The following is a 27,854-nucleotide window of genomic DNA, read 5'->3' on the forward strand; positions in this document are numbered from 1 at the left end:
TCGCAGTAACTCTGACATTGCGTCCTGCTCCGTCCAAAATCTTAATTCCGTATACACATCCTTGCGTCAAATAGTTGAGACCTCTCTGCAGAACTCTCTTGGACAAGTCTGACCCATTCGGCAAAAAACATACCGCAAAATTATCCAGAATACGCGATAGAGAATCTACTTCAAACATGTTCTGTTCGATCGCCATTTTGTAAGCTTGTGGGACATAGCTATGGTGGCGGAGCTCAAGATCGCCATCGGAAAGGTCCATTGGTTGGCACTGCCAGGAAATCAGTTTTAATTAGATTCTTTGATTACCGTGGACATCACAGCGTAGGGTTGCAGTCTGTCCTTCCACCACGATCATAAGTGGCTCAGGAACAATGACTCTAGGCACAAAGGGCAGCTGGGAGTCTCCCTGCACGACGACTTCCACCTTGGTTTCCGTGCTACCTTCGTTGTTGCGTGCGACGCACACGTATGTGCCGCTATCTTCTGGACGGGCCACAAGGATCTGAGCCATAAGAGATAAATGTGCAATAATCCTTGGTCTTAATGTGATGTTTAGGGAAGGTTTTAGAGGGTACGAAGCGTATTGATCTGACCATACCTGCATCAGTGCATTGGACTCCATGGGAACGAGGCTGCTCAATCTGATCTTGCGGTTGCTGTCCAATCGGTGCCATGAGACAGAAGGGCGGGGCTCCCCTGAAGCCTGGCACTCCAAGTTAATGGGTTCGCCGACCTTGACGTGCACTGGCCCAACAGGGGTGACAGTTGCCACGGGAGACTCTGATCGGACAAACACGCAAAACGGTCGGGGTGATCATGGGATGGCGCACTAAAGATGGCAAAATGATGGTATTGTGACAGAGGAATGGGCATGATGAAAGGTTTGAGGTCTTTGTAAGTTGGTGGTATTTGCATGTTCTTAGGTTTGGGTGTAGTCTCTACATTCTAAAGCAATGCAAGAATCGTGGATTTCAGCTGGAAGACGATGCATGATAGATATATGCAAGAAGTTTGCTGCCTATAGCAGAAATAGCAGAACTGAAAGAATTGCTTTTAACACATGTAAGGCCAGTACAGAATAAGTTTGGTGAGGACAAAATTTGAGCTAAGTGCTCGTGAAGGAGTTCTTTGGTTTCTTATAGGATCTTAGTTTAATTGAAAAAGTTCATTATGAATTAAGATTAATGAATATGTCCATCCCATATGTGGAAAGCTGTGGAAAATAGCTAGTGCGCGTGTTTGAAACAATCTTACCTTTCACAATCAAGGACACAATAGTGTGGGTGATGCCAAAGGGGTTGCTGGCCACACAACGGTACGCGCCGTGATTCACGGGTTGTGCATTTGTGATGCTAATCACGGAACCATCAGGGCTAACTTTGACATTGTCTGTTTGGAAACAGCAGCAAATCAAATCACATGCACATTGTGCTCATTAAAGAGAAAACAACCAAAATGCAACCCGCATAACATAAAAAGTGGCTGAATAAATTGATTTGTACTGATTTGTAGAGAAAAAAGAATGAGTGGGAGGGGAAATTCAGCGAATGTGCGTCAGAGAAAGGGAGAGACAGACAGACAGACAGACAGACAGACAGACAGGGGATCGCGGGTTGGTCAGTACCGGGCAGTGGTTGGTTTCCAGTGAGCTTCCACTCCAGTCGGACAGGTTGGGCCCCGCTGTACACTTTGCACCTAAAGCTGGCCGATTCACCAACACGTACTGGAGCGCTGTGAGGCTCGATGGCGATGATTGGACTTTGAAGACCTTTTGAAAGAAATTGGGTGTTTTCAGCAAACACCTTTTTCCTGGTAAACTCAACCTGTCGTCTGTTTTATCATTGAAAAATCATGGGAGATAGAGTGCGGCCACGGAATTTTTTGGCACCGACAGCTGAAGTCTAGAAATAGAAACTGAGATCATTCAATGTGCAGGTCGAAATTTCATTTGGGAAACAACCAGGGCTGGTTTCTTTGGTGATCTTCCTGATTTTCCCAGCTGCTGAGCAGTCTTGCATAAGATTTAATTTCCTTTACCTAACTAAAACGTATCCATCCATCCATTTTCTTAGCTGCTTATCCTCACAAGGGTCGCGGGAGTGCTGGAGCCTATCTCAGCTGTCAAATGGCAGGAGGCAGGGTGCACCCTGAGCTGGTAGCCAGCCAATCACAAGGCACATGGAGACGAAAAGCCGCACTCACAATCACACCTAGGGGGAATTTAGCGTGTCCAATTAATGTTGCATGTTTTTGGGATGTGGGAGGAAATCGGAGTGCCTGGAGAAAACCCACGCAGGCACGGCGACAACATGCAAACAGAACTGTGAGCCCAACGCTTCCCAGCTGAGCCACTGTGCCACTTTAAACCTGCACACATTCACTTGGATCGGACCTCAGGAGGGGCTTACGTGAAGCAGATGCAATGACCGACACAGTGACAGCGGCTCGATGGACTTGAGATCCTGGAGCGCTCTGCACTTGACAGATGTACTCTCCCGAGTCTTCAGGGGTCGCTGACAGGATACGAAGCTGACTCCCAACAACCTGTGTGCAGGAGAAACAGCTATATGTAGCAATTATTTGAGATCTATTACCACATTACAAATCATCAATTAAGAGAACAAATACAACGCTATTTGCAGAATGTGGCCAACAGTGTTCCCTGAAAGTTCAAGAAAAGACTTTGACCTTTTTGCTTCATATCATGATCATATTGTATCACTAAGTGGAGTTGGATTTTGTATTAAATTTCATTTTGGGATGGGAAATCTTTCATCATTGGAAAAATATCACAATAATAGAAATTAAAAAATAGTGACAATCATGTTTGTGTTCTACCTGGTGATTGGACGACAGCCTTCCGCTAGCTCTCGTCCAAGTGACTCGGGGAGGAGGATTTCCAGAGGGGATACAATCGAGGTACAGGTTGTGACCCTCATGGACGTCTGCTTCTGATGGCTGGATTCTGACAACTGAGGAACTTTGATCCGCTGTACGAACACAAACGTGCCGCACTGTGGGTCAAAGTAGCGATGGGTGGACGGGCAGAACATCTCACCTTTCAGCACCGAAACTTTAATGGGTGCGCTATTCGAGCCCACACTGTTGCTGCCGACGCACATGTACGTGCCCGAGTCCGATACTTTTACATCTGGGATGAGTAGTGTGCCGATGTCAGTGCGGTCCATGTTGGCCTGGAGAGGACATACCGGGAAGTGAGACTCGAATGGCAAGTCAAAGGCTACTTTTTTAATTGTTTTTACTCATCGGGAGACCACAGCCCACAACTGTTGATGAACACGACTTACCTCGGCAGAGTCCTTTGAAACAACACACACATGACGTAGCGACATCAAGAGCTAATGTAACACAAAAGCACTACATAAAGATTCTGCTAGAGCTTTGAGCCTAATTCCTACAGCATAAGTTTGATACACAGATGATTGGATTAAATGAATACATTGGGGCTGTTAGAACAGACTATGACACATGATGGTTGTGTGATTAAGCCCTATAAATACAAAAATATGTCATCCAATCAACGAAAAAAAGGAGATTGGGAGAAATTTCCATGCATGTCAGAAACCCATTTGGGTTGTTTACAACAGATATGTAAACCAGTACTTCATTGTTTAGCTACCAGCCTGGATATTACATTTTATTAAAATACCGCAAAGGGGAAGGGAATGCGGGTAGGGGGTGGCTCCAGGAAGGCATTTCCGCATCTGGGGGCTATTGAGGCATGGACAAAGCTGCTTAGCTGCAGCCTGTACCAACGTAAGCCGGGCTAAACCGAGCAGCAGCCGAGGCGGGCCCCGGCTCAGCCTGTGTCTGAACATACTGATGGGCTTACAAAGCGAGCCTTTCGCCAGAATATACAGAATTTCTGGTCGGTTGCACAGTAGAGTCTGGCTTCGCCTGGGAACGGCTGAAGCAAAAGGAGTAGCACCAACAAACTGACCCGAGAGTGCCACTCAACCCCGGGGCGTCGTTCAGCATCTGGCAAAGAAAAAGCCAGGGGGCAAGAGGCGGGATCTTGCAGAAATGTTTAAAATGCTTCCCGTGTCTTTTGTACGACTACGCTTTATTCCGTTAACTGATGGTGTGAGTGATGGCCTGATGTGGATGGTGCAAAATGAAGGAGAACAGATCATCAGTAGGAGACCACATAAAAGCAAGAGCTGCGTGAGAGTACATTAAGAAGCCAATTGGACCCAGCAAGATGGTTTTAATGCGTTTGGCACCAACTCTAAAAGGCCTTTGCAAGTACCTCAAGGAAATTAATGGGTGCTAAAAGGCGTGAATCAAGGACAGTTTGGCTCATGCACTTAGTTGACAATGTGTGAAGACGGTATTAGTAGAAGACAATGGATGGGATCTGCGGAGCAGGACAGACAGACACTGGACACATGGACAGACCTGAAACTCCTCAATACGTCTGTGCAACACATCGACACTGTTGCTTTTAAACTGATGGAAACCATGAGAGGGTATGGCCTGAGCAAGTGTCAGAACAAGGGGAGGTACCAAAAACAAAAGGGTGGGGGGAGGACACAAACACAAGGGAGGAAAAAAATAGAGGTAAATTGTCACAATGCAGAAACAATCACAGTAAGATTGGCGTCTGAATCACCTGTCCAATACATGGATATGTGTATAAACACAATCTCAACGATGCTAGCGACACCTTACGTTAGCATAATTATCATCATCATGATCAGTTCATCATCAACCTGGCGGGATCTCACCTGCGGTGGGATTTGTCCCCCGTTTTTGAGCCAGGTGAGCTTCGGGGTCGGCGATCCTGATGCGCGACAGTACAATCTCAAGGCGTCGCCCTCATGAGCATCAATATTTTGAGGACTGACTTGAACTTGGGGCTGTGTGCCAAGGCTGTTGGGGTTCGACCCTTTGGAAAGAAGAAAAACAAAATACGTCCATGACTTCTTGCACCAAACGCATCTTCGACGGACATTTCTCTTTTCACTATAATCCACCACCACTAAAGCGTCACGTTTAGTTTTTTGGTCCATCTGCTGATTGGTTATCTCTATTTCCACTACCTCAATGTTTCACAGATAATTAACTTATGAGGACCGTTCTGATAAAATAAAGATTGTGCCAGTATGATTGTGTTCTACTGATCTGAAAGTGTCTCGGACTGTGAAATTCCAATCCTTTCCTTACTGCTTTCTTGTAATATGGGGAAATCCTTTCTGTCTGATTATGTCAAACGCAAAAACAACAACGCTAGTCTAAACTAGCTAAAACTTTTGTATAGCGAAAGATTACTGATGATTATTATAATTACTGTAACAGTTACAACATCTTCCTTGAAAGCCAAAACATAGTGAGCAAAAATGTTTTTCTGTGGGAGTACTGAGGTGAGGGCGCAGTGTCTTATCTTGACCGGAGCCGCGTATTTAAAGTTGCGTAATTAAGTATAAAATCACACCACACACAACGAGAGCATACTTTTGACAAATAGAGAAACACGCGCGGTGTGCTCGCCGTGGGTGTTCAGAGCTTTGCAGGCGTAGTCCCCCTCATCTGCCGGGTCCACCGCTGTAAAGGTCAACATGTTGCCTCTTATCACTGCCCGGGGACTCATTCTGTTCCCAGGACCCCCTGTTACAATCACAATCACATCCGGTCACTCCACCAGTGGGGAAACAGCAATTCTACTGGAGGTCCGAGAGGCCGTACCGATCCATTCGACGGCGGGGCTCGGGTTGCCGGTCACTGTGCAGCGAAACTCGGCCCGCTGTCCCTGTTGCACAGTCAGTGTGGAGGGCTTGATGGTGGCGACAGGCTGGGCCCCGTCTGCAGCTACAAAAGACAAAACAGTTTGAATCCTAATTGATGGAACTTGTGATGGAGTGCTGTAACAGAGGCATTTTTGGTAGTCTTACACCACAGAGTAAATGACGGAGAAGAAAAGTGGCACGAAGCCATTGGTGTGGCCTCCGAACATATTGCTGCCTCGAAGCGTTTGGCAGGCTGCGTTCCTGTGAGCCGCCAAAGCGAAAAGAAAGGCTTCTTTTCATTAGGACTGGAGCAGGAATATGCAGGCCAGCTGAAAACCTCTGGGACTGTTGGAACTCTGACACTGACTTTTAAGACATCAACAGTCCTGAGAGGCTCCATCAGACTGATGGGAAGGAGCAACGAATGCGAAAAGAAGTTGGGGAAGGCAAAAAAAATGAAGAAAGTTTTGATCCCGAGTGATTAATTTCACCTTCAAACTATGTCTTTTAATGTCATTATCTTCAAACTTAATTGTCAGCTATGTATCCGCATCTATTTTAGTATTTAGCTGAACTGTGCATCACGTAACCACAAACGAAAAGAAGTGAGAGTATTTCAACTTATAAAAAGAAAGTAAATGTAAAATTTGGCGGCACAGTGGAGCAGCTGGAACGCGTTGGACCCGGGTTCGATCCCTGCCCCGCCCGTGTGGAGTTTGCATGTTTCCCCGTTTCCTCCCACATCCCAAAAACATGCAACATTAATTGGACACTCTAAATTGCCCATCGGTGCAATTGCGAGATCGGCTATTTGTCCCGATGGGTGTACCCCGCCTCCTGCCCATTGACAGCTGGGATAGGCTCCAGCACTTCCCGCGACCCTTGTGAGGATAAGCGGCAAACGAAAATGGATGGATGGATGTCAAATTTGAAATCAGTTAACAATCCACACTGCCAACTAGAACAAAGGCAATGAATCACCTTTGGGTTTTTTACCCAAAATTAAACAACAGAATTAATAATAACAGAGCTTGTCAAAACTCCTAATTAAACAGAAAAATAACAAAGCCACAAAAAAAAAAACCATAGTATGTCATTTTAGTTACTTCGCTCAAAATTCCTACAGCCCAACGCTCAACACGTTATCTGATGTTGATAAAAGTACTTATTCACTCGAGAAAATAAATATGCTATCTTTCCCGTTTTGATCAAATGTGTGTGCATGAAATTCTTAGTGTAGCATTGTTTGATTACCACCAGTAAACGTGACAATCATAAATAGACACATTTAGCGATGCAAAGATGTTGAAAATGGGATGCATTAAGCACAGTATGATGTTTGAAGCCCAGATGAGAAAATTTTCCCAGCTCAGCGTTTCTTGACGGGATGAAGAAAAGAGGAAAGAGGAAAGAGGAAAAAGAAGGGACACCGCCGAAGTCTGAATGTGGAGGCACTGCTGCTTTTTAAATAGGCATCATGTTTGTTGTGGACCCTTGGAACAAACTTGAAATGTAAAAAAATACGTATTTAAAAAATTTAGAAAAAAATCATGATAATTAGGAAAAGCCAATGCAAAAAGGTTCTAATCAAAATAAAGGTATGTAACTGATATTTGTATTTTAACAGCATCAAATCTTATCATTTCATTACACGACTGTCAAATAAAATGTTTAAAAAAACATCTGAAATGTTATCTACTGCAATAAGTGTACTTTTACAGTTTTCAGAAATGGTATGTTGGCAAAAGTTTCCACCTTTGCAATGTTTCCATGACCTGATGGCCAAAATGTATTTGAATCAAAAGACAAACAGCCTCTTCAAGTGGATCATTTGTTCCAAGGGTCCACTGCAGCCAATTACTTTAACTTCTAAAACTTGTCTACACACCATGTTCAACGTGTCGCTGCTGTGTGCACATTAATTTCGAATAGTTTTCAAAGGCTTGCCATTTGAGCCACACTCAGTTTTTGAAAGTGCTCCCAACATTCATGAGGAGTTGCTCATAAGGCTGCGTGAGTAATTTTCCCTGCAGCGATTGACCTCTATAAACCAAAGGGAGGGAGCCGGCAATGCTCATGTTCAATCTAGACTTCGGTCTTGAGGACTCATAGAAAGACCGCAGTCGATTGGACATGAGCCCGACCAGGCCCAAGCTACGTCCTCCGTCTGGAGGATGGAGTGCATGCAGATTGCAGAGAGATGCAAGAGGCAAGTGATCTTCCGGAGAGCCAGAACCATGCCCATGCTGACTTACGCTTTCTGTGTCCTTCAAACATTTCATAGGCTGTGTAAAACATCTGTGTCTGTGAGGCCTCTAGAGATGGGGAGGGAGAAGGAGGGAGGGGGTGTGGAGGACAAGTAAACTGATAGGTCAGCTCTCTGGGTCGTAGACCTCCCGTCTCTCCTTGAGACATTCTTCGATGTGAGGCCGCCGCGGTATCAAATGTAAAAGTAACAACTATTACAAAAATCAATTAGAGGTGGGACTCAATCTCAAGTGATTAAGTTTTAATTCTACCAAAAAATTTGTCCCCAAAAAAACCCAACATGGTTTGGTTTAAATTTACTTTAGTGGACGACTGAATCAAATGACTGACACTTGACAGGAATATGAACTCTGAAAAATGACATTTCATTACATTGCAATACAATAGTGTAGAAAAACTAATGGAAAAATATCTCTGGGAAAATTTAAAAAGATTTGAATTTAAAAAGCCATTTTAGGATACTTTTGGTTTTATGGTTTGAGGTTGCTACTTGGAAAGTTGGATGACATGTTCAAGGGTTTTGGTGGTTTGACAACTCCTTTTTGCACAAAGCTACAGTTAGCAATGCTTTCATCACATACTTTTTATTAATTTTTTTTTTTTATTTGGAATTTGGTCCTAGCATCTCTGTTACATCCAATTCCTCCATTTTGGCAGTGTAATTAGTGTATCAGAAAATTGTGCACTGAAAAAGGTTCTGCATTGTTTAGAAAACAAAATGCAATTGAGATTATATATCTATATATTTTCAATCTAATTATATATTTGTAACAAATTATTTTCTTTGGATGCATTAAGGCAAGTCCCACGCATTAACTGAAATAAGCTAGCATTATCCAGCAGGAGGCGGCACAGTGAGTGACTTGTTAACACATGCCTGCGTGGGTTTTCTCCGGGCACTGCGGTTTCCTTTCACGTTCCAAAAACATGACACTTCAATGGAAGACTCAATTGCCCCTTGGTGTGAATGCGAGTGCGAGTCTATGTGTGCCCTGCGATTGGGTGGCAACCAGTTCAGGGTGTACCTTTCTGCTCGCCTAGAGTCACCAGGGACAGGCTCCAGCATGGCCTTGACCAGAGTGAGGACAAGATTTTCTGACAGTAAAGAGTCATTTTCTTCTTCTTTTCCTTTCGCCTTGTCCTGCTAGGAGTCGCCACAGCACGTCATCCATCTGCGCCCATCTCCTGCATCTTCTACTCGAACATCCACTGCCTTCATGTCTTCCCTCACAACATCCATCAACCTTCTCATTGGTCTTCCTCTCGCCCCATCCTCAGCACCCTTCTACCAATATACTCACTCTCTCTCCTCTGGACATGTCCAAACCATCAAAGTCCTTTTCTCCTTGTGTCCAACCTGGTGGACATGTTGTCATGTGTCTGTTGTTTAGCCTTCGCCACCTCTACCTTTGCCCTACGTCGCATCTCAATGTATTCCTTTTGCCTCTCCTCAGTCCTCTCCACTTCTTCTTCACTAATCTCTTTCCTTGTATGACTTCCTGTATTTTGGGGTTCTACCACCAAGTCTCCTTCTCCACTTTCCTACCAGAAGACACACCAAGTACTCTCCTGCCCGTCTCTCTGACCACTTTGGCTGGAGTCTTACGGGAGCTCCTCCTGTTCATCGAGAGCCCATCTCAACTCTTTCCAAAAGGCCGCACAACATTTTTCCTTTCTCAGCTTCCACCACATGGTTCTCTGCTCTACCTTTGTCTTCCTAATCTTTCTTCCCACCACCAGAGTCATCCTACACACCACAATCCTATGCTGTTGAGCTAAACTACCGTACCGTAGGTAACATCCACCTGCTTCCTATGCTTTTGTAGGTCACCCTATGTTTTTGCCTCTTCTGGTAATAAAAGTGTTCACTACTGCCATCTCCATCCTTTTCACAAAGTCCACCACCGTCTGTCCCTCAAGGTTCCTTGCCTGGATGTCGTACTTACCCATCACTTCTTCATCGCCCCTGTTTCCTTCACCGACATGTCCATTACAATCTGCACCAATCACAACACACTTTGTCTGGGATGCTCAGAACTACTTCATCTAGTTCCTTCCAGAATTTCTCTTTCAACTCTATGTCACACCCTACTTGAGGGGCATAGCCGCTTATCACATTATACATAACACCCTCAATTTCGAATTTCACCGTCATCACTCAATCTGATACTCTTTTCACCTCCAAGACACTCTTAGGCAGCTCTTCCTTTAAATTAACCCTGAGTTGATTTCTCTTCCCATCTCCAGTACAGCCTCGGCTCTCAAACGTCCCCTCTCTCGAACAAGTCGGTTTTCTAATGAAAATTTTGATATTTTTTTTTTAATTCTGTTTTTGGACAAAAATCAGTACTTGAACACCCACAACAAAACCTGGAAATAACTGAACGCGCATGGACAGACCAGCTGACCCACGATGCGCTTTGTTGTGAATTCCCACCTTGCCGAAAATACCTGCAAATAATAGAACGCGCGCAGTCCGATGGTTTCCTTTACCAATATGTCCATTACAATGTGCACCAATCACAACTCTCTCACTGTCTGGAATGCTCAGAACGACTTCATCTAGTTCCTTCCAGAATTTCTCTTTCAACTCTAGGTCACATCCTACCTGTGGGACATAGCCGCTAACCACATTATACAGAACACCCTCAATTTGAAATTTTAGTCTCATCACTCGATCTGATACTCTTTTCACCTCCAAGACATTCTTAGCCAGCTCTTCCTTTAAAATAACCCCTACTCCATTTCTCTTCCCATCTCCTCCATGGTAGAATAATTTAAACCCAGCCCCTAAACTTCCAGCCTTACTACCTTTCCACCTACTCTTTTGGATGCACAATATATCAACCTTTCTCCTTTTTCCTCAGCTTTTCCTGTAATAGTACCAACAATCAAAGTCCCTACACTCAGTTGTAGGCTCCGTGCAATGCTCTTCTTCTTCTGCCTACGAATCTGCTTTCCTCCTCTTCTTTGTTTTCGACTCACAGTAGAAGAATTTCCTCTGACGCCCTGCAGGTTAATGGTGCCGGGGGCCGGCGTTGTTAACCCGGGCCACGACCGATCCTGTATGGGATTCTTTAGATGAACGCAGTTTTACGCCGGATGCCCTTCCTGACGCAACCCTCTGCATTTATCTGCGTTTGGGACCGGCCTCCAGATTGCACTGGCTTGTGCCCCCACAGGGCTGCATTCCAGACAGTAAAGAGTCATGGAAATTTTTAGAGGTACTGGTACGCTGTAAAAATAGGAAAGGTGCACTGAAAAGAAAACAATACTACTTACTTCGAAGTGCATGGTTGTGGATGACCGTTGTGTACTGTATCCCACTTGGGATCCTCCAATGGCTTATGCTAGTTTATATGTATGTAAGGTGTTCAATGCAATAATCAAATTTTAGTAATAAAGTAATCAAATTAAACTGACAACTACTGTTTGAATGACATTGAATTTAGGCAAAGCTAACTCTCTAAACATTGAAGAAAGCGATGTGGTTTAGGATTTCAAGTACAGAGGTGGTTAGAAACGCATAAAACTGCATTAGCGTGTGGTGTAAACTCTGCTTTCATAAAATATACGAGCTATTGGTTATATTAATTACTATTACTAGTACAAACAAACATATACAGTAGATGATGAATCAAATATTTTAAAGGAGATGAAGATTAGAAAAATCCCTCTTATCCTCATTGAATTTAGACGTCTCAATTCATATTTGCATGCAATTACATTTCAGACTAACCTCATCTGTGTTTATTGAGAATTAAAGTCACCCGTATGTTCATGTGAGTTGCATCATGCTCATCATGCAGCAAAGTGGCCACCGGGTAAAATTGTAAAATAAAACACAACACCACATGGATTAACAGTAAACGCTGTACGACAGAAAAATATAAACATTTCTCAGAATGCTTCAAGACAAAAAATAAAAATACACTCATAGAGCATGACAATGAGATGGAAACGCAGGTACGTAGCATGGCCTCACATGCAGGTTAGTAGCGACAAGCCATTAAAGATACATCAAATGAAAAATTGGGTCACATTACAGCTGTTAATAACATACAGCTTGTGGTCATTTTGTATTTATGCTTAAAATAATGTGAGTTCTGTTCTCACAGCGCAAAAAAAAGAAAAAAAATCTCATTACTTACATTACCATATTGTATTTTTCACAAAATACAAATTTCAACACAACATGGCATGTGGACGTTACAGGAGACATCTTTTTAAAATACTATTGAACATATATAAGCATCTTTGAGTATATTTTTAAACTGGAAAGCATCCTGTAGCATGGACAAAGACTACGGGCAAAAATGAAGCAAAAAAATGCATTTCATTGGTAAAACAATTTCTCTTAAAACTCTACACACGGTGTGCTGTTACATTTGCCAGATAGAAACATTTCACAACAACATTTCAGTCAAAGATGTGTCAACATTCAAGATTGTAAAATACTATCATCGTTGTTTTAATGGTTCTCCTGCATCTGAAGTCAGATGTGAAATACCTGATCAGTGCCCATAAATGTGACTTCTGTCATCACACAGGAAACAAAAGCTGGTCCAGGAGCATATTAAAAAAATAGTCCAACAATAATGTTGCCAACTGCATGGCGGACAGCACCATTTGGGTCACTGACCCGGATTATTTGAGATGTCGCAGCAAATACATAAAGGCGTACTCGGCATCTTTCAACTGGTCTTTAAAGAAGTCCTCTTCGATTGTCTGAGTCCCTAAACGCACGTCGGGCCAAACGCATTCTTCCACTAAACAGCTCGGGCAGGTAGGACACCACAGAGCCAAAAGTCAAAGGTGACAACAGCCTGCTAGTAGAATATCAAGCCGTAGGAACCAGCAACCAGTCGTCAATAAGCAAATGAACCACCACCGATTTGTTCAACCCACGTGGAAAAGAAGCAGAAAATTGGGTAAGTACTGTAAAAAAGCGCTCAGTCACGGGTTGAGTCCACATTAGTTATGCCGCGGGTCAAATTGGATTATAATTGATCCCATAATATACATCTCGTCCAGAGTTTTGATTTGAAAAATCCACAAGCTGTACCTCAGCAGATAAAGGCAGAAAGTTGCTAAGTTGCACCAGCAAGAATAAAAAATTTAAAAAAATGGAGTTGGAGAGCTGAGCACCACATAATTACCAGAAAAGTGTTTCACGTTGAGAGCAGAAGGCAGAACTATTGGGAGTTAGGGCTTCAAGCTGATGATGTTGTTAGCCAGTAGCCAGCCATGTGTTCACAGAGAACACAAAAAAAAAAAGCAGAGAAGCATGCGCCATTTCAAGCTAAAGCAGGAAGCAGGGGTGGAGGGAGCCAGAGCTGGTTGGGTGGTAGAGGATGCTAACGGTGCCAAGGATCACAAACCTGGCACATAGAGGACAGCATTGCCCTCGTCCATAGCAAACATGTTGGAGCCCGTGCAGACGTACACCCCGGCGTCCTCCGGCTGGATGTTCTGAATGGTCAGAATTCCGTTGAAGTCCATCGCCCGGTTGGGAAGCTTCCCGTTGCCCAGACGGGTCCAGACCAGCGTGTAGGCTGGTGACTGTAAATAACACAAAAGGTTCTCCGAGATGAATTTATTAATCCATTGCTAGCAGCTAACAGCTAACTAGTGGCAAATGTTCTTGGCAGCGCTGATTTACACATTTTTACGCCTCTGAGATCGCCGCAAAACAGATCATGGCCATGATAAGCCGAGGGATCCTGGTTTATGTAATCCGTTTTAAACCAAATAGCAGTGCTTTGGAAATGTTTTCAGATATTACACAAAGTCAAGCGAGGGTGATTTAACAAATCACTGGTCATGATTACCTTGCTCTTTGCTGTACAGATGAAGTTTACAGTCGACCCCACCCTGACCGTTTGAGCTTTGGGTTCCTCAACTGTCACTTCGATGGCTTTTGTTGGGATACCTGGTTCAAGGAGGAAAATGCTGAGCAAGTAATACGATGACGAACCCGACAAACTTACTAGCAGTTACATGGCAGAGTACTTTGTAAGAAGAAATTTGTCGGAGAAACTTCAGACCGTTAAAGCCTTCACCGTCTTGAATTTAATATTGTAACATACAGTGAAGAAAATAAGTATTTGAACACCCTGCGATATTGCAAGTTCTCCCACTTGGAAATCATGGTGGGGTCTCAAATTTTCCTCGTAAGTGCATGTCCACTGTGAGAGAGAGAATCTAAAATGAAAAATCCAGAAATCACAATGTAACATTTTTTTTAAAGATTTATTTGTGTGATACAGCTGCAAATAAGTATTTGAACACCTGACAAAAACAATGTTAATATTTGGTGCAGTAGCCTTCGTTTGCAGTTACAGAGGTCAAACGTTTCCTGTAGTTGTTCACCAGGTTTTCACACACTGCAGGAGGGATTTTGGTCCACTCCTCTACACAGATCTTCTCTAGATCAGACAGGTTTCTGGGCTGTCGCTGAGAAACACCAAAGATTTTCTATTGGGTTTAGGTCTGGAGACTGGCTAGGCCACGCCAGAACCTTGTTACCCTTCTTACGGAGCCACTCCTTGGTTTTCCTGGCTGTGTGCTTGGGGTCATTGTCATGTTGAAAGACCCAGCCACGACCCACCTTCAATGCTCTCGTTGAGGGAAAGAGGTTGTTCCCCAAAATCTAACAATACATGGCCGCGGTCATCCTCTCCTTAATACAGTGCAGTCATCCTGTCCCATGTGCAGAAAAACACCCCCAAAGCATGATGCTACCTCCCCCATGCTTCACAGTAGGGATGCTGTTCTTGGGATGCAACTCATCATTCATCTTCCTTCAAACACGGTTAGTGGAATTATGACCAAAAAGTTCCATTTTGGTCTCACCTGACCACAAAACTTTCTCCTATGACTCCTCTGTCTCATCCAAATGGTCATCGGCAAACGTAAGATGGGCCTTGACATGTGCTGGTTTAAGCAGGGGAACCTTCCGTGCCATGCATGATTTCAAACCATGACGTCTTAGTGTGTTACCCACAGTCACCTTGGAAACGGTGGTCCCAGCTCTTTTCAGGTCATTGACCAAGTCCTGTGGTGTAGTCCTGGGCTGATTCCTCACCTTTCTAAGGATAATTGAGACCCCACAAAGTGATATCTTGCATGGGGCTCCACTCCAATTGAGATTGACCATCATGTTTAGCTTCTTCCATTTTCAAATGATTGCTCCAACAGTGGACCTTTTATTCACCAAGCTGCTTGGCAATTTCTCCGTAGCCCTATATAGAGTTTTACAGTTTTGTCTCTGGTTTCTTTGGACAGCTCTCTGGTCTTGGCCATGTTACAAGTTTGAGTCTTACTGATTTTATGCGGTGGACAGGTCTCTTTATGCAGCTAACGATTCAGGATAATACATGGAGTGGAGGCGGACCTTTAAAGGTGGACTAACAGGTCTTTGAGAGTCAGAATTTTAGCTGATAGACAGGTGTTCAAATACTTATTTGCAGCTGTATCATACAAATAAATCGTTAAGAAATCATACGTTGTAATTTCTGGAGTTTTCCTTTTAGATGATCTCTCTCACAGTGCACATGCACCTACGATGAAAATTTCATACCCCTCCATGATTTCTAAGTGGGAGAACTTGCAATATAGCATGGTGTTCAAATATATTATTTTCTTCACTGGATAAGTGCTGTTCAGTGCATGTGGTACCGCACAGGAAGCATCTCATGGCAGCAAGACTCATACGCACTTGTGACAACAATTTCAGCACGGCTCCTGTTGGTGCTACGCTGGTCGCGGCAGGTGCAGATGTAAACACCGGCATCACTTGGCTGGACATTGGAGAAGTACAGTTCTGCTCCTGCGTACAATACAGGTGAACAAACACCAATATAGTTTCTGCCTCATATGTACAGAATGTTAGTGACGTACGGATATCTCCATATCATAGAAGCTCGGGCAACGTGGTCGCAGGATCTGCTGTACCTTGTCTGCGTCGGTCGGCACTGCTTGAGATGGGCCGCCCGTCTTCTCTGGACCAGTAGAAGTAGTGTGGAGAAGAAACAGACACTTGACACCGCAGGGTGACCGAGCCTCCCTGGGTTGTCAGGACCCTCTCTGGATACACCCGCACCACCAATGACGCCGCAGCTGCAGAGAGGCCCAAAAAGAAAAAAAAAAAAAAAAAACCTTAAAAGGAATACTCTGAGAAATTCACAACAAACAGCAGATAGTGTTGGCCACAGCTGCAGCACAATCAAAATGTCTCACTATCTGTTCCACTTCAACAAAATAAAAACATAAAACAAGCATACGTCAACATTTCCTAAAAACATACAGGCCGATGTAGATCACTGCAACTGCTGGGAACTGAGCTAATCTGTAAAGTGAAACATTTCCATGCAGGACTAGAATATTAAAAAGAGTCCAAAACACGAGTCCACGAAAAGCAAATCATTATTTTTGACAAGACTTCTTCAACCCGTCAAATGGATTACATTATATATACATATATATAATATAATGTGTCTGGTGAGTGTTTTTCATCTTTTTTTTGTCATCTTACCATCATATGGACGGCACTTCTGTCTTTCCTGTGGGTTGCCAACATAACCAGGAGCGCATCTGTTGATGGCAAAAAAAAAAAAAAAAAAAAAACAGACATAAATAATAAAACACCCATGTCAACAAATAAGAAAAAAATGACAATTCATCATTGGACCGAAGAACACAATTTGGACGTTAACACGCCGGCAGTGTTGGAGAAAAACACTTACCGCTCACAGTATTGGCCCGTGTAACCGGGCTGGCAGCCGGTACACTGATAGCCTCCATTTCCCAGGCTCTCGCAGGTGGGAGAGAACCTGTCGCAAGAGAAAAATCAAATGGACTGCAAAAGTCTTCCAAAATGTAATGAACAACAAAGCAACACCAACATAATGTGATGGAAAACGTTCTTCACAAGCTTTTTCCACAGACGGCAGCGATTCTTTTCAATCATCCTTTTTTTTTCTTTTCAAATTCTGCTCTCTGGATAGGTCATTTATTAATAAAGTCACGAGGTTTCAGGCCTCGACTCCCATTGTTGTTTTAATGAACTTTTCGCGGCAGTCTTTTGACACAAGTAACCTGATAAAGCAAAACAGAGTAAAATGGGAGGCAATATACTGTGATATTATAAAAGAGCTTTATGATTTTTCTGTTCCTGGTTGAATACATTCACTCTGTTCCAAACATATCCTAGAAAGTGATGTTATGTACCTGATCAACATTGGGATTTTTTTTTTAAAAAGGTACACAGAGAGCAGGAGTGAGATTGCAATATTTGATTTGGCAGCATGTTTTCGAGCTGCGGACCCTCCAGATTTCAAAAGAAGGTTGAATTTGCCGTCGATAAACAGCGTGTGAGCCGTAGAAGACTTGAGCTATAAATAGAGCAGGAATGCGCAGTTCGGGATTCTGTGGCCACTCACTGGTTGTCCGGGTCAGTATGAGGGCAGGCACAGGGCTGGCAGTCCTCTGGTGTGCCAACAGTGGGGTCACCAAAGAACCCGGAGGCGCACTGCTCACAGAGCTCACCCTGAGTGTTGTGCAGGCAGTTCTGAAGGGGGAAAATATTTTTTCATGTGTCCATCCCGCCATTCAGGATATGATTTGCTCATTTTTTGTTTTTTTTTTGTTTCCTACTGTGCAGATGCCAGTCTCGGGGTGGCAGGAGTCTGAGTGGCCGTTGCACTCGCAGAGCTCACAGTGGCCTAGGTATAAGCCTCCACCGGTACGAGTATATCCCGGTGCACAGTCCTGAAATAGATTTAGATGATAAATTCATATGTTATGCTAATTAGGTCAATCCCTTTGGCAGGTTAACTGCAGTGAGTAACACTAGGAACATGAACCTGGCAGGAAAGGCCCTGGTATCCAGGTGGGCAGCGGCACTGCTCCACCTCCAGGGCCTGCGCCAGGCCGCTGTAGTTGGGCACGGCCACTTCCATGCTGATGTCGGAGATACTGGATGAGCGCATCTCCGTGTTGTAGGAAGCTCGGATCAGGATGTCATCCAGGTCAGCCAGAACCATCAACAAGTGCTCTCGTGTGGCGGGCATGCCATCAGGTCGACGCCAATATTCCTAGAAATGATATGATCAAATGATTGGAAATGGATAACTGGAAACTTTTCACTCTGTTCGGTGAGGGTCGGTGATTTTAATAGATTACTTAAATTGTTACAAGTTACAGAACTGTTTTGCACTCAACTTTGAGGAGGGATGACAGGACTGTTAAACGTGTTAGAATCTGCTCTGGCTATGGATAAAAGTGCAAAAGGAACACGTTTCTACTTGTTGCCGTGTGATACAAGAACAAGCACAAGATCAGCCGAAGCTGTGGTGAAAAAATCACCCTCTATTGAGTATCACGAAATGTTATTGGACTTTTCCTTGACCAAATATCTTGTGGTTTTACATCAAACGTGATGATTCCCGAAGGTATCAAATATATTTGCTGTGTCTCAGTGAGATGGCACTGGGCAAGTTCCTCCACTCTGGCCGAGCGGCGCTCGGCTGTTTTTCTCACCTCGGTGAAGATGACCTCAAATTGTTGAGTCTCTCTGCTGCCTTGCTGCCTTCTCTGCCAGCGTTGTCCAGCTACCAGAGTGATGTCATTACCCTATAGTAACAATTGACAAGGCCTAAGAAAAGCTCGATATTTATTTGCGAGTAATAGGAGGCCTACTCACAATAATTTGCACATCGGCATCTTCAAGTAGAGTTCCTCTCGGACCAGCCACGTAGGAGATTGTGTATTTCAGTTTGCCACCGTACGAACCCACCTTAAATGTTTTGAAAAGCAACGATCACGTTTAAGATATTAAAAATAAGATAAAGTTAAATCAGAGATGCATGAAATCATTTGGTATTGTGTCTGCCTGGGGCTTTAAGTATTCTTAAAATGTGTTTTTCTCCCCCTATTATTGTATATATATATTTATTGGAGTACCGCACTACAGCGTTTTCAAACGGCTCGACTTACTGTACATGGTGGTGACACCATTACAGGACTAATTTAAAATAAATTTACGCTGGGTTCAAAAGGGCATTATAATAAATGATGTTTTTCTTAAAAAAAAAACACCCAAAATGTTGGAAGCAAGCCACTGTAACATTATAGTGAACAAGAAAATATAAGTAATGATGTGGTTCTCGACCATAATGCGTTCTAGAAGGCGGTTCGAAAATCGATTTGCTTGAAAACCGAATCAACCACCATGCGAGTTATGTTATTTCCGGGCTTTTTTCGGGGGTTCGTACGAATTGATAATAACAAAGCGTGTCGTGGGTGGGTCAGCTGGTCGGGCTGCGCGCGTTCTGTTATTTCCGGGTTTTTTCGGCGGGATGGGAATTCGCAACAAAGCTCGTCGTGAGTCAGCTGGTCTGCCCGTGCACACTTTGTTATTTTGGGGATTTGTTGGGGGCGTTCGAGTACTGATTTTCGTTTGAAAAGAGAAGCAAAAAAAATCTTGAAATTTTCGTCCGAAAACCGATTTGTTCGAGAGCGGGGACGTTCGAGAACCGAGGCTGTACTGACAAAGAAATTTTTAATATGATTTTGGGGGTACCACAAAATTAGGACTACAAAAGCTAAAATTATTTTCCCCATTACTTGATAACATTTTTTCGTGTTAATAATAATGACAATCTGGTTTATGAGAAGTGAAATGTGAAACTTAAAAATCAAACTAATGAGGAAGAACATTGTAGGCTATAAGAAAAAGGACTCCATACTCAACAAAGGATAATGTAAGAAAGGATAATTTTCCAACAGTACATGGATATGGGAAAACCAGAAGACTGGGATAAGGAAAGGGCAATGGGATTGTGGGATGGGGTCAAAGGGTGCTGGGAAGCAAGGAGCTCGGGGATTTGACCCAAAGTTTTCAGTTTCAGTACCTTATCCCCAGTGAACTGCGCGGGGAGCTGCCAGTAGAGCAGATGGTCCCGGTGCAAGCTGAAACCTTTGTAGACCAGAGAGTACTGGGAAGCGAGGGGTGAGGGAGCAAAGGAGAATGAGCCACAGAAATAAGAGAGAGGAGAGCAAGCAAAGAGGAAGCCTAGGAAGAAAAATCCGGGTGGGGCATACGGTTGAACTCGGTCTCTAAGTACGTGCTCCAGAACGCGAATAAATCACTCATTGTGCTGCCAACAGTCCCACTGTCTTGACAACTCACAGTAAGGTGAAAAAGATACCTTTAGTCTTAAGGTGTCTTAAAGCTCAAGACATCCGAGGCTGGCTTTGCAAAGACAGCAGGACAGACAACATCGAGACAAAAGTTCTGTTCTAAGTGCACGATTTACTGACTGCTTGATGAGAGCACAAGGCCACAGTTAACGCAGTTTATCCATCCATCCATTTTCTGAGCTGCTTATCCTCACAGTGGTCATGGGAGTGCTGAAGCCTATCCCAGCTATCATCGGGCAGGAGGCGGGGTACACCCAGAATTGGTTGCCAGCCAGTCGCAGGGCACACAAAGACAGACAATAGTCGCACTCACAACCACAACTAGGGGCAATTTAGGGTGTCCAATCAAAGCACGTTTTGGGGATGTGGGAGGAAACCAAAGTTCCGGGAGAAAACCCACGCAGGCACGGGGAGAACATGCAAACTATACACAGCTGGGGCTGGGATTTGAACCCCTGCCGTCGGAACTGTGAGGCCAATGCCATAACTCGTTCTTTCACCGTGTCGCCCTATAGCAGTTTATCTATTCCTTATTGTATTCGTTTATAAATCATTCACAATATTTGTTTCCTGGATTTCTGTACCTTGCTACCGGTTCCAGAAGCGCGAGCAGCTGTCTTCCTCACTGTGTTCTCAGTCTGGTGATCCACAGCAAAACCACAACCCAAGAGAAAAGGAGGAATGTGACCGGGAAACTAAGGAACTAATATTATCACTTTCATAATCACTGACAGAGGGTACCTGCATACGCGACGCATGGCCTGGAGAGTACGGTTGGGATCTGCTGGGTCTAACTGATGAGGAGATGCCAGACAGACGAGGAGTGGGGCTCAGGTTACGCAAAGGCCATCGAGATGAAGGGGAAGAGGATGACGAAGAGGAGGATTTTGGAATACGAGAAGAGGTCAAAGAGGAGTGTGGAGAGCGTTGGAGGGAAAAGTTTGAGAAGAGTGCCCAGACCTCATCATCCAGTTGTCTGACATCACCCTGAGAAGGCATAAAGTGGGGATATCCAAAGGATACGCAACCAAGTGTCAAGTTATCTGACCACGGATGGAATATGACTACAAATGTCATGCTGAATCATGCTTTTTGGACAATTTATGCTAATACTAGTACACACTCCAACAAAAGTCAGACTCCAGTGATCTCAATCCAACACTATTCCCTGGTAAATATGAACCTGCCACATTTTGCAAAGTCTTGAGCATTCATGTGCAATAGTTTGTAACTGTTGTCCTGTCCCTATGAAGCAAGTGTCAAGGTGTTTTTTTTTTAATTCACATTAAAACCAGAGAACTCAAAAAAGACAACAGTCTTCGATATTGTACTCGTCAATTTTTGAACCATATGAAACCTTTCAGGCTATGGTGGCAGCACTTATTAAGAAAAGAACCTTAGCTACTGCGAACGTCTGAGAAGACATGTCGTATTTGTACATTTTCCTCTGTCAGTGGTTAGGGTTAGCCACCAAGAAACTTTCAAGAACCTTTCCTCATTCCTAATACGTTCTAGTTCTAGTCTAGCACACGTCAAGCATTTTTCTCATCTTTTTGCCGATTAACGTATCACTGTTGTGCGCGGAATTGACACAGATGAGAGGCAGATCATGTTTTACGCATTCTTTGCATAACAGTTTTTACTACAGATTGTATCAAATACCTCAGTAGGTTTTTTTTTGGCTTTGTGGGTGTCTTTATCCTCGGAAGACAATCAGTTCTAAATGGAGACCCCTTTCTAACCTGCCGCTCTGGCAATTCTGAGTCATTCTATTGATGTAGATAAAGCGTAGGCTTTGATCACTTTCCTTATCACTGAATGATAGTGCTGGGGATTGCTTTGCCAGTGTCATTCGAGCAAAGTTAAAAGTCTTAAGAAGCTGGATTAATTTACCTGGCTTTCATTTCCTATGCTTTAAAAGGAGAGGTCATCCTATCATGCAGTGCCAGATACGTTCATATGGCATCAAGACAAGACTATAGTCATACAAAGCACGATATGATTTCTAAAAGTATAGCTGATTAAAATACAGATGAGTAAATGGTAGTTTGATACATGCCATACTGTTATTTTTCCAAAAACACCTGCAACCAAAGGCCACGCCAAAGCCACTGGCAAACACTTCCGTACCTGTTCTGCTCGTTTCATTCGAGGAAAAGACGAATCTTTCTAAACGTGGCACATGGTAAAGAGAGAATTTCATCTATACAAAAGTCATCAATTCAAGTGATTTAATAAGTGTTGTATGTCAGAGAGATAGATAAAAGAGACAGGTTGAGATTTGATATTGGAGAGACCAAGCAAGTGAAAGAGGGCTCCAGATTCTTGGGTGCACAACTACAAGGTTCACTCCCCCACAATCTCTCTCGGTCCTGACCTTGTCTCCCTGGAAGATTCCAGGAAGCTGCCAGTAGTGGGGCTCCTGCCCAAGGTAGTCAAAGTTGCTGTAAGATAGTTGAGTTCCCTCCGTGGAAACCTCCACTGTGAAACCAGTGGTAATCCGGTTTGTCCGTTGACGGTTCACCAGCGCGAATCCCTGGAAGTTCCCTGGAGAAAATGTTGATGACACCTGCAGGAATATGTTCAAAAACATAATGGGGCCTGTGAGGAACATAAATCTTGGAAATGGGAAAAATAATTGGATACAGCGAGCAAATGTCAAGTGGCGCTTGGCTTTTAGTATGTGAATTGATTTCTTCATGTAAAACCAAACTGTCTTACACAAACATTGAGAAAATTGCTGCTGCATGGTCAAAACTAGAGACGAATGTCTGTTGCGAAGGTGGAAACCAACAAAACCACAGGGTTTATTGCCTCGGAAGGCCTCTCCCATGAGGCAACTTGCACTTTCCATACACAAACTTTTTGCCCCGCATGCTTCTGTGAGAAATGCTTTCCAGTCTATTTTGGTTCTGGCGTGGTGGCTTGATCCCGCCATTACACAATCAGGCTAACCTGTGCATCATTTTTCTTGGAAGAAAATTTGACTTGATTGACATTCAAGCTTTGCTCTTCTGTAACCACTTTGTCACACGTCGAGCCCTTTTCGAGGCGCCATTGCATACCAGGTCTCTGTAGTAGTTAGAGCTGGAGCACAGCTGGGTGACACCCATACAGAAACAGGAGAGGCAGCCATCTTTGTTTTGCTGGCTAAGATGGAAAGTGCCAGGCTTGCATGTGGAACAGGATGGACCGTCAACGTTCATCTATAAAATAATGAGATTACAATGCATTGTGATGCAGAGGACCAGTTCAGGCCAGTCCATGCGACATAAAAAAAAAAAAACAAAGGAGGTTCATAAAGAGACAAAATCAAATAATTGTGATTACTTTGCAACGACAAGATCCGCCATTGCAGCCTTCACTTCCTCTTGGATCGCAGTTGTAGCAGTTACCTGTAAGCGCACATCAGAGGAGATCGTTGAAGGGCGAGTCATTTATTCAGACCATATTTGGGTGAGATAATATTCTGTATCAAAAGCGCTGCACACACCATTAACTTCATTGTTGCCAGAAATACACCTCTGTCCAAACAATGGGTTGCCTGCGTATCCTTGTGCACATCTGATATGGATTTAAAAAAAAAAAAAAAAAAAAAAGGTCAGTGAATCAAAAGAAGACTGGGCAAGCTGGGACATCCAATTCATATTTTTTATAACGGTAAAAATCACCATATGATGAAAAAACGTTGATAATAGATCATTCAATAAGATTAACTGTATTGCAGGCTCCTGTTTACAAAACAAAACTAACCAATTCTATTTGGCACAAAAAAGCTTTACCAAAAAAAGCTTTTTTGATCGTCTGCCTCAGAAATGTATAAAGCATAGCCCAAGACACAATTTCTATTCACCATATCCCTGGAGGTAATTTTACGATATACAGTATAACATGGACTTGACACACAGAGGAAGAGAAATGGAACACTGGACAGAAAAAGATGCTAAGAAGAGACTTGCTGCTAAAAGTGTGACAGTCGGGAAAACGATGTCCCACTGACTCCAGCTAGTTACAAAGCGCTTCCACCAGAGGATAGGCAGAATTAAGTCAAAGACCGTGCAGGTTTTGCCTTGAGGTTAATCAGTCTTACCTGACCTGTCCTATGGCAGCTTCGAAGGTCAACAGTCAACAACCTGCTTCCGTGCTGGCAAACTAGTCTAACTTCTGAAACACGCTGCAGATTCTCAATGTTCACCATCGGCAGATCTAAATATTGGCCAGTTATTTGGTGCGTACACTTTTGTGCATCTCAACTGTCGGGTTATTGACATAATAAAAATCTCGTCGAGTCTTCTCATATCTTGTAATTTTCAGTGAATTGAAACTACTGTCTCTTTATAATGAACCCAACAGTCCAACAGAAAAAAATTCAGGTTTGGGGGTGAGTAGTGGGTGGGAGCTGGAATGTGGTGGTGATATGTCTGTCTGTGTGTGTGTGGGGTGGGGGGGGGCTTGTCCTGGGTCAGTGCTGCGGGGCTGAGTGGGGGAGCCCTCTTTGTTTTGTTTGCGGTTGTCCTGCCTGATGTGCCCGACCTGCAGGAACCATGCCTCTTAATCACTCACAAAGCACACACTCACACCATCCATCCATCCTTTGTCTGAGCCGGTTAGCCTCACGAGGGTCACGGGAGTACTGGAGCCAATCCCAGCTGTCATCAGGCAGGAGGCGGGGTACACCCTGAACTGGTTGCTAGCCAATCGCATGGCACATGGACACAGACAACAGTCACACTCACAATCACACCTAGGGGAAATTTAGGGTCTCCAATTAAGGCATGTTTTTGGGATGTGGGAATAAACCAGAGTGCCCGGAAAAAACCGAGGAGGCACGGGGAGAACATGCAAACTTCACACAGGCGGGACCGGGATTGAACACTGGACCTCAGAACTGTGAGGCCAACGCCCGACAGATGCACCACCAAACTGCTCACCCACACCACTCAGTGGATATAATTTTTCTCACTCATCACATCTGGGCAAATGTACATATCTGGGGATTCCTGGGGGGGTTGGTAGAGGATTGGGAGAGTGCAGGTGTCGGACCAGGTTTCAGCACGTCAGTGCTTTTCCTCGGTCCTGGCCCCCTCCCACTCCGCCCTGCCTGGCCCACTGCATGCATCATTAATGCATCACACGCACATTCATCCACACGGGTTTTTTAATGCACCACGTACACTCATCTGTTTGAGAAGGTAGGGCTTGGTAGGGATCTTGCTGTCAGAGTGCTTGGCAGTCAGGGACTTTGCAGTCATAGTAACAGTCGGGGGGAGGTGGGTTCTCACTTGCTTCATGGCTGTGCTCCTGAGGCCCCCTGGGCTGAATTAAGGCTTTGGGTTGGGGCTCCCTTCTCATGCTCCTTTGGTTCTGTCCCTTATCGTTCCATGGTCGAGCACACCTATCCACCCTCCTTTCCAACAAACAAGGAACACCATAACAGTCTCAGTCTGGGTGGGGACTGGGTGCACCATGGGCCCTGCTTATTGGGGGCACGACTTATTCTTCTGGGATGGGGGGTGTTTGGGGGGGTGCATAGGTTGGTGGGGGGTTCCACTGGGTCCCTGTTGCCTCCTCCTGGTGGCGGGCTGTTGTGGCGGCTTGGTGGGGCCGGCAGACCACCCTAAGACTCTCGGTGTGGGACGTGTGTCGCGTGCTGGGCTGCTCTCTAGTGGACTCCACTGTCCGACCCTCTCAATTTATTGGGTGGGGTACTCGGGTACCGAGGTAAAGGCATAGCAATTCCAGGACAATAATTGTGCAAGCGAAAACGGTGTCAATTCACCTGTCTGTGTCCACAGGCACCCAACCCTGGGATTTTTTTCCACTGGGTGTGGTCCATTTACTTATTGTGACAAATAACTCATGGATATGTGAATTGCTTGGGTAACTCCTCACTCACACTCTCATCCAAAAGACTTTTAGAATTTACATAGTCACTCCCATCAGTTCAGTAGTACAGCAGGGTTCACGACCCTTGTCCTTCATTGTTTCTTCTCCTGATCTTGTCCTGTGCTTCCCTCACAGGGCAAAGCAATTCTGCCCCGTACAACACTCATATCTGCTGTTTCATGGTTCAAGATAGATAATGATTAACTTTTCTCATCTTGTTTACAATTAGTGCTTCGTCTTTTGTCTTCTTTTCTCGCTCTCCTCGAGAAACTTGGTTCTGTTCGACTGATTGACTTGATTCTCCATCAAGATCATCTAAGACGACTAACCCTAAACCTCAGCGGCATCTTGAAAACTACCCTATGATACCGCAAAACTCTTCTGGCATAAAAGGGATCCAGATCTTTAATTTAGATTTTAAAAATTGAAAAAATAGTCTACACACCTGCTGTACTTGTGGAAGACCCAAGCTAAAAATAAAAAAACAAATTACAGTACTCTGATAAGATGTTAAGAAAGAAAGAAATGTGCTCCGTTTAAAATAATCTAAACATATTCCAGTATCTGGGGAAGAAATGTATTGAATTTACAATCATGTTTTTTTTTTTGCCTCTTCAAATAACACTTTTCTTGATTTACCATGGCAAAGAAACATTAATCTCTCCATTTTGTACCATTATTTTAAGAGTTAACACTTAGCCTCAATATTCATAGCCTACTTCCAGAATGAACTTTAAAATTGATCAATGTGGCCATGATTAACAACAAAGATAACGAGAGGGACCACACTTGATAGATGTGGAATAAAAAAAAAATACAAGAATGAATTGGGCGACAGTTGCAACGTTTGAGGTAGTTACTTGTCAAAAACTGAAAAAATACGGTATAAAAAAATATTAAAGCTAAGCAACTGTATCTCTTCGTAGTAGATAACTTCCTTAAAAGACATAGCCAGGATCATATTGCGATATTTTCAGAACTTGTGAAAAAAAACCATAAGCAAACAGTGTTGTATAATTAAGCCCTTCATCAGGTTATATACATGTTATATTAAATATAAATAAAAATAAGTTGAGAAAAAAAAACAGTCATGGGTGAATCCAGCCTACTCATCAGGGATAATCCGTATAGGGATGGCCAGCCGTCCCAGAACTACATGAAGCGTGCCATCTTGATGTTTTTTATACCCGCCTTTCAATAGCCTCAACAGGTCCAAAATTCCCGATCCACTACTTGTCTTGTCTTTTTGTTGTTTTTTCTTCACGACCTTAGCCCTGGTTTTTGGTTTCGATGATGGCTTTTTGGCTGACTTTATAACCGTTGTTGCTTTTGTCTGTGCATGATTGAATGCAGATTTGGTTGTTGTGTTTGACTTCTTTGAGGTTCTTGCCTTTGCCCTACGGGGGGCTAGAGTTCCCTTTTTTGATGCGTTTAAAGTCTTTGCGTTAGTTTCCGTGGATCTACCAGGAGTCACTGTTGCTTTTGTTGGTATACTCAGTTTCTTATCATTTTCTTTAGCGAGAAGAGAGGGCAATGTTGTTTTTGTTGTGTTAAGCCTGATGTTTGCTGTCACAACCTTGCCAGAATTTGCGGTTTTAGCTGTGTTCTTTCTTCCCCTTTGGACATTGTTGTCAAGTGGTTCATCAGCTCTAAGTAATTTATCGTGTCCACTGTTATTTGGGGTTCTTGCAGGGGTTTCTCTGTGAGATGGTGGTTCCAGTTGGAATTTAGTGACAGCTACCTCCTCTT

The 27,854-nt window shown here is 43.8% G+C and overlaps 1 protein-coding gene across 9 annotated transcripts in view; it reads right to left on the reverse strand.

The window, feature by feature from the left end:
- Nucleotides 1-27,854, reverse strand: part of hspg2 (heparan sulfate proteoglycan 2) — a 112,748-nt gene that overhangs the window by 22,885 nt on the left and 62,009 nt on the right. For 7 of the 9 annotated variants that reach the window (XM_061842269.1, XM_061842331.1, XM_061842284.1 and 4 more), the window contains 27 exons: nucleotides 23,713-23,783; nucleotides 23,550-23,614; nucleotides 23,285-23,425; nucleotides 22,597-22,788; nucleotides 18,721-18,813; nucleotides 18,558-18,650; nucleotides 17,882-18,112; nucleotides 17,673-17,786; nucleotides 17,459-17,586; nucleotides 16,763-16,849; nucleotides 16,552-16,610; nucleotides 15,972-16,136; nucleotides 15,736-15,846; nucleotides 13,847-13,947; nucleotides 13,397-13,577; nucleotides 8,003-8,062; nucleotides 5,707-5,829; nucleotides 5,476-5,628; nucleotides 4,749-4,909; nucleotides 4,420-4,497; nucleotides 3,059-3,194; nucleotides 2,839-2,990; nucleotides 2,409-2,544; nucleotides 1,625-1,768; nucleotides 1,255-1,389; nucleotides 599-780; nucleotides 307-502 (listed from right to left, as the gene is read on the reverse strand). In XM_061842269.1, the coding sequence (XP_061698253.1) occupies nucleotides 307-502; nucleotides 599-780; nucleotides 1,255-1,389; nucleotides 1,625-1,768; nucleotides 2,409-2,544; nucleotides 2,839-2,990; nucleotides 3,059-3,194; nucleotides 4,420-4,497; nucleotides 4,749-4,909; nucleotides 5,476-5,628; nucleotides 5,707-5,829; nucleotides 8,003-8,062; nucleotides 13,397-13,577; nucleotides 13,847-13,947; nucleotides 15,736-15,846; nucleotides 15,972-16,136; nucleotides 16,552-16,610; nucleotides 16,763-16,849; nucleotides 17,459-17,586; nucleotides 17,673-17,786; nucleotides 17,882-18,112; nucleotides 18,558-18,650; nucleotides 18,721-18,813; nucleotides 22,597-22,788; nucleotides 23,285-23,425; nucleotides 23,550-23,614; nucleotides 23,713-23,783 (3,488 nt within the window). The remainder of the gene's footprint in view (nucleotides 1-306; nucleotides 503-598; nucleotides 781-1,254; nucleotides 1,390-1,624; nucleotides 1,769-2,408; nucleotides 2,545-2,838; nucleotides 2,991-3,058; nucleotides 3,195-4,419; nucleotides 4,498-4,748; nucleotides 4,910-5,475; nucleotides 5,629-5,706; nucleotides 5,830-8,002; nucleotides 8,063-13,396; nucleotides 13,578-13,846; nucleotides 13,948-15,735; nucleotides 15,847-15,971; nucleotides 16,137-16,551; nucleotides 16,611-16,762; nucleotides 16,850-17,458; nucleotides 17,587-17,672; nucleotides 17,787-17,881; nucleotides 18,113-18,557; nucleotides 18,651-18,720; nucleotides 18,814-22,596; nucleotides 22,789-23,284; nucleotides 23,426-23,549; nucleotides 23,615-23,712; nucleotides 23,784-27,854) is intronic. The other 2 variants (XM_061842314.1, XM_061842323.1) reach the window with 2 other exon arrangements.

The sequence above is a fragment of the Syngnathoides biaculeatus genome, chromosome 2, assembly GCF_019802595.1.
Source record: "Syngnathoides biaculeatus isolate LvHL_M chromosome 2, ASM1980259v1, whole genome shotgun sequence".
In the NCBI taxonomy this organism is placed as follows: Eukaryota; Metazoa; Chordata; class Actinopteri; order Syngnathiformes; family Syngnathidae; genus Syngnathoides; species Syngnathoides biaculeatus.